Source organism: Nicotiana tabacum, chromosome 6 (genome assembly GCF_000715075.1).
Source record: "Nicotiana tabacum cultivar K326 chromosome 6, ASM71507v2, whole genome shotgun sequence".
NCBI lineage: Eukaryota > Viridiplantae > Streptophyta > Magnoliopsida > Solanales > Solanaceae > Nicotiana > Nicotiana tabacum.
In genome coordinates this window covers 24516185-24533442 of record NC_134085.1, presented here as the reverse complement: position 1 = coordinate 24533442, position 17258 = coordinate 24516185, and the positions used below count along the sequence as shown (strand labels likewise).

Genomic DNA, 17258 nt, shown 5'->3' with positions numbered 1-17258 from the left:
CACAGCTGAGTTTCCTAAGTCCTAATCACTCTGTGACCTATCCAAAACTCACCCGAGCCCTCGGGGCTCTAAACCAAACATGCACGCAAGTCTAAAAATATTATACATACTTGCTTGTGCGATCAAGTCATCAAAATAACATCAACAACTACGAATTTAACCTCAAATTCATGAAATTCATAAGATAGTTCAAATTTTCTCAACCTCGGGTTCATTTTATATCAAATCAACTCCGATATTTTGCCTATAAAAAACTAAAATTAAAGTTTTTAATGCAACTTGGATACAAGTTAGGTGTTTGGCCTATCTCATTTACTTTCGACTTAAATATTATTTTAAATCTGTACCGCGCTCCGGAACCAAAATACGGGCCCGATACCATCAAGAACACACACCATTTCATTTTCAAAAGTCTTTATATTTTTCAGTAAATAATTTCTTTAAAAATTCTTTTCTCGGGCTAGGGACCTCGGAATTCGATTCCGGGTATACGCCCAAGTCCCATATTTTATTATGGACCATACGGGACCTTCAAATTACGGGTCCGGATTTGTTTACCAAAAATATTGACCGAAGTCAACTTTAATTAATTTTTAATGCCAAACTCAATATTTTTCTTAAATTTCACATAAAAGCTTCCCGGAAACGCGTCCGGACTGCGCACGCAAATCGAGGTGAGACAAAAGGAGGTTTTTAGGGTCTCGGAACACAGATTTGACTTCTAAACAAGAGAGGTCATCTCAACATTGTAGTTTGCTACACATAATCGCTACAATACCTTGTGTCTTGCTAGTGAATATGCTGGAAATAATTTAGTTTCAATAGAAGTAGCATTGTAGGTTTAGGAATTAGAATTTTGAGTTTAATTACTTGTTGGCTTGTAACTATTTCATAATTCCTAGGCCCAAGAACAAATTTAATGCTTTATTATTTTTTAAACTTAACATATAAATATATTTTTCACGTTGTAAATTTATTCGGTACAACTTGGTATTTTTCAGTTTATTTTCATAAAATAAAGAATATACCATAATTATTGGTACGGTTATACATTTATATAAAAACCAACGATTTACTAAGAGAAACCTAAAAATCGGTTCGACACGATACGATTCGGACGATTTAGTAGATTTTTAAAATATCCATGGATACCCTTACTCTCCCGTAAAAAAAAAAACTTAAAATCCATACGTTAGGACCATTAACAACAATGCACATTTCCAATACAGAACTAGATAAAATGGTAGAGAATGCTCATGCAGCTATGATGATCAACACAACTCCAAAATATGGGCAGCCACAAGCTCGAGGCAGTAACACACAACAACAAAAGTCCAAGAACACAGGTGAACGACTCATTACTTCGAAGGACATTGTTCCTGTTGATGCGCAAAATGCAGAGTTACACAGCTCCAATGCACCTACATTGCACTTCTCCAATCCACAGGTTGAACACATCATTAAAGATGTTCAAAAAGAAATGATGATGAACAATCCCATGGTCAAACAACCTTTGGTCACCTTAAACAAATCTGTGTTTGAGGTTCCTTCGCAGTCAATGGAATCTTGTGGAGGGGTTGAAGGTGAAACTGGGCTACTTATGTTATCAACGGGGAATAACAATGAAGTTACACAAGGAAATTTGAGGTTGATGGCTATCAAGTCCAAACTTTGGCTAGATCAACGAGATGATGATGATGAAGAGGATTGGGAGATGGTTTTGCTGGTTATTCATCAGAAGAAGCTGATCGTGAGGCTAATCATGATAGTGCAGGTGAGGAGATTGATTCCTTAGCGATGGTAAAATCTAAAAGAATGCCAGCAGCAAGTCCAATGAGCAATTTGAACTCCAATGCTCCTGCTTTCATTCCCAAAAGTCCTTCATCTCCAGCTATTCAAAATGGAGTAGCTGGAACACCTACAACTATTGTGCAGCAGCAAGTTATTCCCAACACTTCAAATGTTACTCATACTGCTGCTACTCATCTACGTGATCGAGAAGTCACAACAACAAATTCTGGACAGAACTAAATTGTTACAACCATCCCAGATATTTCAGAGGAGGAAAGAAGACTCTTGGATGCAATGGTGAGTTTTAATCCCTTAAATCCTGTAAATCCTACTGCTTCTAGCATTGGAATGTTGAGTAAGAGCAGGAACAAATTGCAAAAAATAGAACAACATCAAAGCAAGGCAATGGTGACAAATACACAAGGTCAATCTGCATTGGAGACAATTGTTATCGACCAAAATGTTCCACAACCTGTGCACCTAGGGAGAGACTTGTTTGAAGACGGAGAGGAAGAAGCAATGTTACAACAGTGTAGAGCAGAGGCATCAAGAAAATGGGATCTATCACCAATGCATAGCGGCAAAGGTAAGAGGACTCATACAAGGAAATTTAGTTGGGACGACAAGGTTAGTGATTTTTTAAATGTTAGGCGACCTCCAATGAGAGTTGCCAAACAAAAGAAGGCCGCCCCAACTACATCTACAAAGTCCAATCGTTCAAAAAAGAAATCATGAATTTTGAATATATCTTGAAGAATTGGGATTGTGATGAAAAAGAGTTACAAATTGAAGAAATTACAAGTTCGGACAAGAAGGGACAACATTTTAATTCCTTCATCATTTTATTCTACCATTATATTAGTATTCTCATTTGTAATATCATCACAGAGTATGTTATAAACTCTGTGATGATCATTGAATATTTGGTACTTTCCAGTTCTTATTTTTTACATGCATGTTAGTAGGTGAGGCTATTTAAAGCCTCAATAGGATTAGTAAGGTAAGGTTTAGCCCGGTTTGAGTTGCCTTGGTCCTATGCCTTTGGAAAAATATCCACACGGCTATGAGATTATATGTCCTCGTGAGACTTTGCCGGCAGCTACACCATGAATCCTCTACATGAGGCTGCCATCATAATGCAATGTGAGGCGCAGATGAGTGATTATATAGCCAAGGCATATGGTTAACAATACCGATGCTATTGTCCCCCTTATTTGTACTTTTCCGAATTGTTATATATATAACTTTTTCTTTTATTAATAAAAAACTAACCCTTGGCGCTTGGCTAGCGGATTGATTGCATTGTTTTGCTATAAATTGTGGATACGGTGAAAGGGGATGGTCCCATTTCATAAATCAAAATCCACTAAAACCTGATTCATCAACCAGTTATGGCTAATCATGCTATTATTCATAATTGAAAGACTGATAATACACCCCAAAGAGACCAAAATCTTTACTTTCAAATTTGGCATGTGGGAGCTATTAATCATCAGAGCCAATAAGTAGCATTATTATCTAGTTTTAAAAATAATGCTCAAAGCTATACAGATTCTGGGTTCATCTTCTGGGTCTGTATCCTCTAGATTCAGGAAGCCTCAACAAAATTCTGGGCTTTCCTTAATTTCCACAAGAAAATCCATTGGCACAATAAATATAAAGACTGATTCTTTGTTATTGCCGGCTTCTCATTATAAGGGTCGTTTTAGAATGTCTTCAACTCATTCTCAATCAAACCCAGATGGCCCATCTTCATCCCAACCTTCCTTTTCATCTGTTGCAGCAATACAGTCAACTGTGAGTTGTTACTACTTAATAAAAAAATGGGTTTAAATTTCTTGAAATTGTTGTCTATTCCCTACTTGTCTTATTAATTGTGATAATTCATAATTCTGTAACTTTTCAGCTTGTTTGGTGTTTTTTATCCATTTCCAAGTATTTGTAGTTTTGATTATTTTTTGGGTATTGTATGCATAATTACAGATATTCAATTCTTGGTTTTTGTAGAGTACCAATTGTTTTAGTTGGAAAGTTTTGTATTTTCAAGATTACCCTTTTTACAGATTTATGTTGGAGTTTGAGTGGTTTGTTAAGCCATGGAAGCGACGACTAATGCTTGTATTAGGGTACATCGCACCCCTTCTGGTGCGGCCCTTCCCCGGACCCTATGTGAACGCTGGATGCCTTGTGCACTGGACTGCCCTTTTGCCCTTTTTTTGAGTGGTTTGTTTACTTTTTTTGATAGTTTTAGATTTACTGATACTGATGAGTGATGGGTCAAGGTGCTAGATTGTGTGATTTCTAGTGCCTTATCTGTCTTTGTTGGTTGAGTGGTTGTGCTTTATGTTTGATGTTGCAAGTTGGTACATTGAATTGGATTCAAAGTAGATTTAATACTAGTGTTTGGAAACCACAGGTTTAAGTGCTACTTAGGATCCTTTAGTTGGATAAAAAGTAGATTACTCGAACGAAAACCTTCTCTTATTTTGGTAGGTATGAACCAATTAACTCTTTCACCTCGGACACAACAACATAATTTGTAACCGAAGAGCCAGCACTTAGTCCCTACATTCAATCATCTATATTATTCTATACTCTAAGGCCTTAAGTTTAGGTTAAAAATTCTCGCTTTTTTTAAGGCAGATTTTTTTGAATATTGTGCACTTCTTTTGATGGTTGTTGATTTACTAAAACAGATGACTCAAGATGCTGATTTCTGTTGTTTCTGGTGCCGTTTTCTTTATATGTAGTTGGTTGGTTGTTCTTTATGTTCGAGGTTGCGTCTTGGCACATTGAATGAGATTCAAAGTGGTCTTAGATTAAAAGATATTTGTGAAAGCACAGGGTCAAGTGCTACCTAGGATCCTTTTGTTGGAGAAATTGATGGATTAGTTGAATGAAAACGTGTTCTTATTCGGATTGGTATCAACCATCTAGCTTTGTACCTCTTACACTAAAGTTTTACTATGGAGTGAAGCCTCAACATTTAAACCCTAATTAAGTCATACATACTCGGTATTTATTGCCCCGTTCTCACTCTCTTCCTTTAAATTTTCTCTGAAGAAACTCTGTATATCTTCTGACAATTAAAACTTCTAAAAGAGAAGTCTGGACTTAGAGGGTGTTTGGATTGGCTTATTATAAGTGCTTATTGGCTTTTAAGCACTTTTTTAGTTTGTGTGGTGTTTGGCAATACTAAAAAGTGCTTAAAAATCACTTACTTTTAGGCATGAAAAGTACAAAAATAAGCCAAAAGCCAAAAGTTGGGTATTACCAACTTATGACTTTTGGCTTTTAGCTTAAAAGCTAGTTTTTATAGGCCAATCCAAACACCCTCTTAGACATTATGGATTGAATTTGAAAGAAGCTAAAGAGACTTCATCTCTCTTTCTCCTTTGTACTCTGGTATACCCTCGTTTACCTCATATTTTCTCCGGTAGCTTGCTTAATAATCTAGTATGCCTACTTTAGTCAATTTCCTTCAAACATGCGAAATATAAATAAGCCTGTCATCATATCTTCAGTTTAGAGCTATTTGTCTGCTTCCTCTGAGCAAAATGAAACTTCCAACAGCAATATAATTTGGTGAAATGGGGCTACCTGCCTAGGACCATCTGTCAACGGTTCAACATGGGCATCATCCCCTTCTTTTAGAGCTAGATTTTCACCATCACCTACAAAGAATTTGGGTTTTGAGATGATGTTGATTTGGTATATGAATTTTGATAAAAGGCAAATATCGACAAATTTGAGCTTGCCACCATCATTTTAGTTGTCAAAGAAAACAGCATTTCACCTTTTCTTGTAGACGAGTTAGATCATAGAAAGACATTGGATTTGTTATGATTTGTCGGAAAAGAAAAGGTTGGTTCTTTAATAGGTTTTGGAGGATAAACACTTGCATCAGGTTAATGTGCTCACTACTCAATATGTAAGACATTTGTGAAATAGGAAAAGGGTCTAGTTGTTTTATTGTTAAATATCAGCACTATTTTTTCCCCTTTTCTTTGGTAAATCAACCTTCAAGTATCACAACATATAAGTGCCTTAACAACGTATATCTATCTAGCTATCCCAATATTCTATACATAGCGGTAATTTTTCATCACATAAAAAAATAGATGAAATAAAAAGAATCTTGTTATACTCTTTACATCTCTTTCAGTATTATGAAATGATCTCCTATCTCTTCATTTCCAACTATTCCAAAAGAAACACAATGGTGTCCTTCTCCAAACTGCTGCTTTCCTTGTCCCCAGTATGACTCTTGAGATATTAAATAATAAACACGCAAGATTCGGAAGTTGAGTAGTGTATTTAAAATGGACCAAAAGATCATCCATGTGTTCTCGCTAGTTCTTACATAAACAACACCAATTGACCATCATTGATCTCCTCATCCTCAAGTTATCCTCCGTTAATATTGCATCTCCTATTGCACACCTAGTAAAGAATACTACTTTTTTTTATGGGCGGGGGCTTTCTATAAACCCTTTTTGAAAATATTTACAATTCTTGGATAAAGATTCCAGGATCCTAGGAATTCAGCACTGTTGACTATTAACTTTTATTAAACTAAGATCACAGGATTTACTTTCTGTATGATCATCCACCAACACTATCTGCTCTCTATTTATGTGGTATATTTGTTCGAAGCAGAACATGGTAGCCCTCATTTTTCTCCCAGCTAACAACTTGACCCATAGGCTTAGCGACAATTGTATGAGCATTCCATAGAGGGAACAAAGAGGACTCGGTACACCAATTAAATAGCAGGAGTATTAGCAATAAGAATTGATACGACACTTCCTTTAGTAGAAATGATTGGTTTGAACAAAAAATTCCCATGTTTAAATCTCTGTATTAGATTCTTCTGTGGTGGAATTGTCTCTCCTAGCTTGGGGCTAGATTAAGAGTGAGTTTTGTCACAGAAAAGGGGCTAGGTATTCAGATTATTTATTGATTCTTCAAAGAAGGATTAGGCAAATCCAACCAGTGGAACAGACAGATAATAACAAAGATAAAAGCGTTGCATAGTTGGTGAACTGGAACTCTAGATAATTGAGTTTTTTCCATAATCATGGATCAATAGTAGGTACCACAAATCAGAATCTTGGTGTATAGCCAACCTTCAATAATTGTTAGTACAGAAGCGAGGTTCGGCTTTGTTAATTGTATTAGCAATCTCTAATTGAGATGAGGACTAAATAAAATTTGGATATTGACATGTTATTAGTTTTTAACCACGGCCAAAAGTGCAAAGCCTATGGGCTATGATTGGCCATGCTTCTCTTGATCCTACCTGTCACTGGTAAAGGCAGGTCAAGATCAAATGGACGCTTGAGATTGTTAGTCACTTTATCTTTGTGGAGGTAGGAGAATTTCTTTTGTACTTGTAAAGCATGCTAATAAAGAGAAGAATCTTTTGAGGAGCACCTGCGGTAATAATTTCAGTCGTCAACCCAAGTTTTTTTGTTGTGTATTGATGCATGATGTGAATTTGAATCAGCTAAGAATATGTCTAATTGGCGGAGAAGTGATCTAAAAGGCAGGAATATTGTTTGTATAGCTATCAAGTATGTTAACTATTAATTGGTCTTTGCAAGATTTGTGCTTAAGGTGTTCAAATGCAAAGTGAAATTTCCTTTTTCAACAAGGGCTAGATATTGCCATATAAGAAAAACAAAATACATAGTTTACCCATCAAACTTGCACCGAAATCCCTGTTACACACTTTTTTTTCACGAGTAATCTTTTACGCACTCAACCTTTCAAAAGTGTGTCTAATACACACTTTTTTGATTACGAGTCACTCGCGTGTTTTTCACACATCAGAGGCGAGTGGACAATTATAATTCTGTGTCTGAAGGCTCATTTTGACAGCACTTGTCCTGCCTTTTCATTTTTTTCATTTTTCTAAATCCTTTTCGTCATTATTTAGAAAAAAACATCCACTATTATTTTCCATCTTTTTCCATTATTGCACCATCGCCTTCTTCTACCACCATACCACCAAATATTTTTGCCAAGATTTAAAGGAGGATAAAAAAAATCAGAGTTTCATATTTAACATAGGAATCGCTGAATGATTGTGTCACGGTTGAGTTGCCTGGGTGGCCAAAAGCTGAAGGGAAAATTCGTGGAGTTCTTCATATATGTTTCATGAGAATTTGTGGGTTCTCATTGGGTATGTGGAGTTTCTTCCATTTCAGCCATTAATAGGTTGGGAATTTTGAGCTCTTGGGTTTTATTTTGTTGTCACTGTTTCTTGTGTAAGCACATTTGGTACTCAAACTATATAATTAGTTAGTCAATTTGAAAGAGGCAAGATACAAATACGAGGAATTTTAGGGAAAATATTTAATCGGCAATGATGATAGAAATTCAATGTTGTCCTAATAATTTGAAAATTAAAATTAAAAATAAAGGTTCATGGTTGCTGGTACAAATTACTCACTTGGAGAGGGGGGGGGGGGCCATGGTGGTACAACTTGGGGAAGATGAAAAAGATGGATATAATTGTAAATTCAAGTTTTTTTTTTAAAGCCAATAACACGTGTCACATTCTTATTGGTGCATGACTACACTTGATGAGAAAAAAAGGGGTCAAGTACTGAAGAGGTGTGTTTTAGACACTTTTTAAAAGTTGAATATATAAAAAGTTTCTCGTGAAAAAAAAGGTGTGTAGCAAGGATTTTGATGCAAGTTTAATGGGTAAACTATGTATTTTGCCTAGAAGAAAAGAAATCAGGCAATATAGGAGAAGAAAATTGGAAGATTATCAACCGCGTTGGTTGTGGTACCATTTGATCTTACCTACAAGAAAATAGAAATATGCATACACTAAAAAAACTTCTGCAAATAAATTGTGAATGCATTGTAGGATAAATTCTTGAAGAAAAACTGTCAAAATAAACTTTACATGAAAAAAGACTGTTATGCTTCACATATGTTCCTGGCACTACAATGTATGGTCATATTACTAGCTTTAATAAGTTGGCGATAAATTTGCAGAATATAGACGATGGAGATATGACATTAATGTTATTAAGTTTACTTCTCGATGAGTACGAGCACCTCAAAACTACTGTATTTCATGGGAATGATGAAGTATCTCTCAAAGAAGTTTGTTCTGCCTTATACAACTATGAACAAAGAAAGAGAGAAAAACAAAAGAATGGAGAAGGAGAAGGAGAAGCACTAGTCGTGAGAAGTCCTTCTCAAAATCAGATGAGAACGAAGAAAGGAAGATCGAAGTCAAGATCCAAACCCCGCAAAGATGAATGTGCCTTTTGCCGAGAAAAAGGGCACTGGAACGAAGACTGTCCAAAGTTGAAAAACAAGGCCAAACCTAACAATGAGAAGGCTATCATAATTTCAAATATAGCTGATTGTCACGACTCTGATTTCTCAGTAATTACCATACAGCTATTCAAACCATATAACATATGGCTGATGGATTCAACTTGTAGCTATCATACTTCGCTCGTTCGGAAGCCCCTTTAGAGATAAGGACGATCTAGGAGCTTACTTCAAGTATTTATAACTCTGGTGGCAACACGTGACAGGCGAATGACATGATTCTCGAGGAGTTACACGACGGCCATGTGATGATGCATCAAATAGATGCAAGGGTGGATGACTCAGTAGGTCCTTGTATGGACTGATTGTGTTCCCCACAGGGAGAGCTTTAGAGGAAATAGGAGTGGACATCTATATGGGCTTCATGTGATTCGAACCCAAACGTGTCCCAACAAGGACTGGTTCATTACTTTTCAAGAAGGAGAACGTGGAATTATTCACATCGCAAAAAAATAATCATTTCACTGCATATGATATTGGTTCAATCCGATTAAGGAACCATGATGGATTGATCAGAATATTAACAGGTGTTCGATACGTACAAGAATGGAATAAAAATCTCATATTTGTAGGAGCCCTAGAGTCAAAGAGGTTCAAAGTCGTTACAGAAAATGGGGTAATAAGAATATGCTCCGGTGCACTTCTGGTATTGAAAGGAATTCAGCGAAATAATAACATGTACCACTATCACGGTAGTACAGTTATTGGGACAACAACAGTGACATCTAGTGATAACAAGGAGGCAGAAGCAATCAAGCTATGTCACATGCGCTTGGGACAAACTGGAGGAAACAAAACCCTTGCTATTTATATAAGGGAAATGACCTTAATAATGTCATGCATGACATCACATAAAGTGTGATTATGCAATGTAAATGCATGAAAAATGCATCTACAAATTTTTTCCTAAAAGGAGGCTTTCAAATGTTCACACTAGTTCACATGAATCTTGTCAAATTTAACAGTTAGCAAGTATATGCATGATCCGGGAAAGGAGCATTGACAAGCTGTGAAATGGATCTCATTTACTATTTATTAGCTACCTTTAGATATAGTAGTTGTGATTTAATCACTCTCTATATATTTGGCTTCCGCAACAAATAGGAACTCAGTATTCCTCCTTTTCCTTTTCCTTTCTACCTCCTGGTGCAGAGTGTTGGGGGGAGGAAGTTAATAAGTTGCATTTGGCTGCATCATATAATGTATAAGGGATTCAAATGGAGGATATGTATAGCAAGAGTTTTTATAGCCGACCCCAACTAGCTTGGGATTGAGACTTAGTTATTATATAATGATTAATGCGTGAGGAAAACAAGCAACTGGGTCATACCAAAAAAAATGGAAAAATTATGGAAGCTCTAATTTTCAACCAAGTAAAACCCCTTCTGAAATATGAGTGTCAAGACATATATTCGGAAAATTTGAGGCAAAAGGCTTTAGTCTAGTTGGATACTGGTTGATACTAAAGTAGAAGTGGGACTTTAGGTAGCTGATAGATTATCATTGATTAGTGAGAAAATTAGGAGATAAAAAAGATGAAACTAGTGGAATCTTTGATATTGCATTCATATATAAGTATTATTCGCAAATGTGCAAATTATATGACACAATTATTGTTTGGAAGATCAAACAACGTTTCCTAGTATACGTTTTAAATATTTCTAAATTTCAAAGACATGAGTTTACAGACCTTTTTAGGTCGTTCTCAATAGGCAAATGAACTTTGAAAAATAATCCAATCTATGGATGCTCCATATAACGATTCATTTGTGATGGAGAAAGTATTTTCTTTTTGAAAGGTAAGTTGACTTTTCATAAGAAGGTAAAAGTATTTCATCGGCAGTATAGTTATCCAACTCATAGTTCTGGCATAAATCATGGCATGAGCAGTTGGAAATTTTTCTAGTAAGAACTATCGAGCTACAAGCTTCTATTCTGATAAAATGTCCTGCAAAAGCTTCGACGTAATATCTGATAGAAAGCTTCTAAATGCTAACATGCCTATACTTGTGGACATCTTATGTACATCTAGCTGTCAGAGTTAGAAACAACTTAAATCTATTATGAAATGGTGGCATTCAGCTGGAGTTTCTCTCTCCTCTTTCTCTTCAGCTTCGTCTTTTGTTTCTCTTCCTGTACTAAAAGTTAGTTTGCAGTCTGCACTTTTGCAAATTGGGAAGAAAACTGAACCTTGAGCTTAACTCAACCTCAGAAAGCCAGCTCAGAGGTGAGGATATCTCAACATCATGTAAGGGGATAAGAGCTCTTTCCTCGACTAATGTGAAACACTCTAACCTCCAACTCCCACAACCCGCACGCCCAAGGCTGGACATTGTGAGCATGGGCAACTTGACTTGGGAGTCCAGCATTGGATAAACCAAGAACAAGATAGGTCTGACTCTAATACCATTTCGAGAAAAATGAATCTTTCGTCTAACTCAACCCCAAAAATTAACTCATGATGTGAGAATACCAACCCACTTGCTCAAATAACGTTGACAATCTAACACCAGCCAATTCTTTTTAAAAATTATAGCAATAACAAAAAATCCAGTGTAGTCTCATAAGTGAGATCTGGGAGGGTAGTGTGTACGCAAACCTTACCCTTACCTTGAAAGATAGAGAGACTATTTCTGAATGATTCTCGACTCAAGAAAGATAAGAAGAAAGGAGTAACAACAAGTAATAACACCAGCAAGCCAATCAGAAAATCGAAGTGAACGAAACAAGTGATAACAGAAACATGGGCGGATCTAGTATGTAATCTACGGGTTCCCGTGAACCCGGTACCTTTTGTCCAAACAGTGTAAACGTGTTTTAAAAATTCATTAAATATCTACAAATATTTAATTGTGAACCCAGTTACTATTGAAAATTTACTCGAAGTCGTTGCAGGAACCCATAAATATTAAATCCTGGATCCGCCTCTGATTACAGAAATATAAGAATAAGAAAATACAAGACTAACACTAAGTAGCACATTAATACCACTGGTATGAACAAGGAAAACAGAAAATAGTCGGCCACCTAACCTTCTATCCGAATTCTCGATCTCCACACCTTGCTATCAAGGGTCATGTACTCGGTAACCTGGAGCATTGTCATGTCTTGCCTCATCACCTCACCCCAATACTTTTTCGGCCTACCCCTACCTCTCCTTGGGCCCTCTAAGGCCAACCTCTCACACCTCCGCATTGGGACATCAGTGCCTCTCCTCTTTATATGCCCGAACCATCTAAGTCTCACTTTCGCATCTTTTCCTCCGCAGGGGCTATGCCATCTTTTTCCGAATATCTTCATTCCTAATTTTATCCAACCTGGTACACCCACACATCTATCTCAACATCCTCATTTCTGCTACCTTCATCTTTTGGATATCGGAGTTCTTGACTGGCTAACACTCAACCCCATATAGCGTAGTTGGTCTGACCATCGCTGTGTAGAACTTATCTTTAAGTTTTGGTGGCACATTCTTATCACAAAAAACACTGGAGGTGAGCCCCCATTTCACACACCCTGCTCCAATACGATGTGTGACATCCTAGTCAATTTCCCTATTCCCTTGTATAACTAACCTAAGGTACTTGAAACTTCCTTTCCTAGGGATGACTTGTGTGTCAAGCCTCACGTCTCCACCCGTGCCGTTTCCTGAGTCACCCCACTGAACTTACATTTCAAGTATTTTGTCTTGGTGCTGCTCAACTTGAAACCTTTAGACTCGAGAGTCTGCCTCCAAACCTCCAACCTCGCATTAACACCGCCTCGCGTCTCATCAATCAGTACAATGTCATCTGCAAATAATATGCACCACGGCACCTCCCCTTGAATGTGGCGTGTCAGTGCGTCCATAGCCAGGGTAAATAAAAATGGGTTGAGAGCCAATCCCGGGTGCAACCCCATCACCACTGGGAAGTGTTCCGAATCCCCTCCTATTGTCCTCACCCGGGTCTTAGCTCCATTGTAGATGTCCTTAATCGCCCTAATGTAACGCAATAGGTACGCAATAGGTACACCTCTTAAAAATTACCTATATGTTATTTAAATTTGAATAGATATGAGAATGTTTTTGTGTTTTATAAATTTTCCATGTCCCTTTATCTTTTCCCTGATCCATTCAGTTCAAACAACATGTAGGGCAATATTCGCAAGGTCAACTTCTGCCAGTTTTGTGGAGGCTCAACAAAGCATGAGATACCTGATGGTGAGGAAAAGGTGAGAGCTATCTGCACCCGCTGTGGGAAGATTATCTATGAGAATCCAAAAATGGTAAGATTTTATGAAGCTTTACGGTCTACATTTTTCCGGCATGGATTCTCGAATCAAATGCAGATTAATCATTGTATTACCACTTGAAATTGTAATGATTACATGATTTTCCCTTTGGCTTTTCATAACATAGATGATTGGTGGTTAATATTCAAAATTGATGGTTGAAACTTGAAAGTGGGAGTGTCCATCTTTGTTTAGAACCAGATAAATTCCCCAAACCAAATCAGTTTGGTAACCTTGTTTCAATTATTAAGTCTACTTATTTGAATTTTTATCAAATTCAGTTTTGTTTGGGGGACAGTTTGAAATATGCATATACCTAGGAATAAGGAAAACATAGCACAATTTGTTAAGCGACAGTGGAAGACAAAAGATAGCTAAGCTAGTTGAGATATTGCTGCAAAGGAGCAAACAGTATTGGTCAAGAGAGAGTGGGTAGAAAATTGCCAAAGATATAGCTAAGCTAGTTTAGATATAGCTAAAAAATAAGAGTGCAAGAAAGGATGGTAAGCCAAAGAACACAACCTTGTATGGCTTTTGTGGATGTTTATTTATCAGATAGGTTTATCCTTTGTTTGCTTGCATTCTTTAATTGTGAGGTTAAAGAGTCTATTCAGACTCTGTTTTGCTTTATTTTGCATTTTGGATAGTTTGGGAACTGGCTAAACTTCAGGTAGGTGTTCCATGGGAAATAGTTATTATGGTAAATTTACCCAGTTGGTCTGCACACCCTGGGAGGGCTGCTCAAGCATGCTAAGGGGGACAACCCCCCCCCCCCCCCCACACACACACACACACACACAATTCCTATTGATTCTAGTTGTTTACTAATCTGAATCTCATTGATTATAGTTTGTCTTACTATGAACTTTGAGGTTGCAAGACCATAATTACTCTCGTTTATAGTAGCCATATGAATTAATATGATTCTTTCTCCTGTTGTGGTTTTATTATTCATTTGTGCAACGCACAACAAACACAGAGTTTTATCCTGCATTGTACTAAGGGAATAATATTTGTAATCATCCACAAATACAGGTTGTTGGTTGCCTTATTGAGCACGATAAGAAGATATTAATGTGCAGGCGGAAAATTCAACCATCGTACGGCCTTTGGTATGTGCCTGCCAACAATATTTAGTGAGGCAAAAGGAGGTCTTTCACTTACCTCCCTAAGAAAGTCCTTTTTTTAAAATTCCCAACATCCAGAAATGTAGAAAGTGGTGAAGTACTTCAAACTCCAGTATTGTGAGTTTATCTTCAAATATTGTTGTACTGGTAGGACACTGCCCGCTGGCTACATGGAAATTGGTGAATCTGCTGCAGAAGGAGCAATTAGGGAAACTCTAGAAGAGGCAAATGCAGAAGTAGAGGTTCAGTCACCTTTTGCTCAATTAGACATCCCTCTTATAGGCCAAGTGAGTATAAGCATCTTGAAGATGACAAGTACTATCTATGAATTGAGACAGATAGTGATGACACTTGTTCATTGTGTTGCAGACGTACATGATTTTTTTGGCGAAGCTGAAAACTCCCCACTTTTCACCAGGTCCAGAATCATCTGAATGTCGGCTTTATGAGCTTGATGATATTCCTTTTGATTCTTTAGCATTTTCATCAATGCTGGTGACCTTGAAGTTGGTATGTTTATGTTACGAGGTTAAATATGTACTTAATGGAAAAAAATGCACACACACACACACACATGTATGTAAAAAAATAACATTTTCTTCATTTGCTTGCTTTTTCTAATTTTAAGTGACCTTTCTTATTTCATGTGATTGTAGTACATTGAAGATATTAAAGTTGGAAGACCGAAGTTTCATTATGGAATCATTAACAAGAGGTATTTTGGTCAGCCTATATGATAGTTTTCACTTCGCTATACAGATCCTTTATGAAGCTTAAGTAGTCTGATGAGCAATGTATTAGATGAGTCCTATTTGAATATGTATAACAAACAGAACAGAGAGCATTGTTAGTCTACACAAGCATTTATAGCTACACCAAAAACATGAAATGTCGTTCATTTGAAGACGAAACTAATCGGAAAAATCACAAACCATAAGTGTTCCTTCCATTAGCTGTAAGTGGTACTGTAACTTTTTCTTTCTTATATTTCATTTCTAGAGCGTTAGAATTTGTCTTCTGGTTATTAGCAAGCAGTGAATCGGTTATACTCAACCATGTTGTCTTTCAATAACCTTTGATTTGGAAAAGAAAGTGACCCACTAATGGCAACTTGATTAACGTTATCGCTTTGAGTATGCTCTGCACTGGTGGTGGTTGTGCATTTTGTAAGGCTTGCTTTTCAAATTAAATTCTCTCCTTCCCCTTTAAATTAATTTCTCTGACATTGCAATCTGTTTTGTCTGTTTGGCATTTCTTTGCACGACATCAACTCAATTCTAAGCTGAGCCGAACTTGATTCCCTCTTACTCCTTATCTTTAGTGAAAGCTTAAATTAGTGTAGAATGTAGATTAGTTTGCTGTGTTTGTCTACTAGAACCAGTTAAGTTCATATTTTTATCCTTTTCAACTCCCCATGGTTTGATGGAATCCTGTCTTGGATTGACATGCAATGAGTAGTATATAGCCCTCTCAGAAGAATAATATGCATCTGACAGATGTAAGGAAGCACATTTCGAACTTTATGAATTCATCTGCAGCAATTTAACTTTCAAGTTGAGATACATCGTACTCCCCAACTTTTTTTTTCAACATTTTTTAACATTAAGTTATTTGTCCACTTTTGATGCTCGACTTCAAGGGTTGAGCGCTTGCTGAAAAGTATAAGTTGTTTTAGACCTAAAGATTAGACCGGGAAAATTCTTTCTGGATATTGTTGCTTGAGACTACTCTACTTTGGTGTAATATTAAATCTCAACTATATCCTACTTTGGTGTGTGCTGGTCTTAACCATGTCAAGAAAATCCAATTTGCTGGAGTTGGTTCATTAGCCAATGGTATAATGTAAGCTCTTTGATGGATTCCAAACCTTCTTTTCTTCTGCCAAGAGCTTGTCTTTAAGTTGCATTTCTTTATCTTTTTTCCTTCCTAATGTGTGAAGTCTTGTTTCCAGGCCTGGCACAAGCCCTTCTGAAATCCATGCCTACACTTTGGATTATCATATGCAATCCTAACAAGCATGTAGACCAGAAGATGGGGTGATGTGAAACAGTTAATTCTGACTGTTTATCCCCCATAACAGACTCAACAGTGCTGATGCATTCTGATCTTCGTCCAGATAGGAAGAGTTTCCGGTGTTCTCACTCAATGAAAGCATCTGGAAATGAATTTCTTTCATCATAGATCTATTGTTGTGTTGATATTTCCATTCTTTTAACCATCTTGTAAAAAGTCTCCCTGGTTTGAGTAGTACAAATTGTCTTTCTTGAGTTGTGATGGATGCAGACTGAACTTTATTAACATTTTTTATCGTTTTCTTAATTAAGCAACGATATAAAACTAGTAGAAAAAACATGTTTGTTAATTACATGTGATACGTGTATTGTTGTTCCACGTCCAATTCGTCGTAAGATAATACATCAATTGTGACAAAACTAATACACAGATAATTAAGGAACGAAACACTGTATTATTAATGAAGAATAACGTATGTCCTATATTTTTTATTAATGCGTCTAAGCAAACAGTCCTTTATTGTTATAACCAATTTAATCTGGATTTGACTTGGGGCATTTGCATCTATACCCGCTTTTTGTGTCACGTTTTAACTTGTACCCGCTTTGCAAAAAACAATTGCAAGCGTACCCGCTTTTTCGCATAACTTAAGCATGCGGGGCTGAAGTAGCAAAGGCAATCACGCAAAACTTC

The 17258-nt window shown here is 36.8% G+C and overlaps 1 protein-coding gene across 1 annotated transcript; it reads left to right on the top strand.

Annotated features, from left to right (window-relative positions):
- Nucleotides 1-3144: 3144 nt before the first annotated feature.
- LOC107813369 (nudix hydrolase 23, chloroplastic-like) lies at nt 3145-16943 on the top strand. Its single transcript, XM_016638627.2, has 7 exons — nt 3145-3588; nt 13288-13419; nt 14461-14537; nt 14704-14839; nt 14922-15062; nt 15209-15267; nt 16504-16943. The coding sequence occupies exons 1-7, from the start codon at nt 3325-3327 to the stop codon at nt 16562-16564; spliced, it is 870 nt and encodes a 289-aa protein (XP_016494113.1). The 5' UTR covers nt 3145-3324; the 3' UTR covers nt 16565-16943.
- Nucleotides 16944-17258: the final 315 nt, after the last annotated feature.

Excerpts from the sequence above, each read along its gene's own strand:
- LOC107813369 (XM_016638627.2), top strand. The coding sequence starts at position 3,325 with ATGCTCAAAGCTATACAGATTCTGGGTTCATCTTCTGGGTCTGTATCC. Across the intron at positions 14,538-14,703 it reads CAACCATCGTACGGCCTTTG|GACACTGCCCGCTGGCTACA; the intron begins GTATGTGCCTGC and ends TTGTACTGGTAG. Across the intron at positions 14,840-14,921 it reads ACATCCCTCTTATAGGCCAA|ACGTACATGATTTTTTTGGC; the intron begins GTGAGTATAAGC and ends ATTGTGTTGCAG.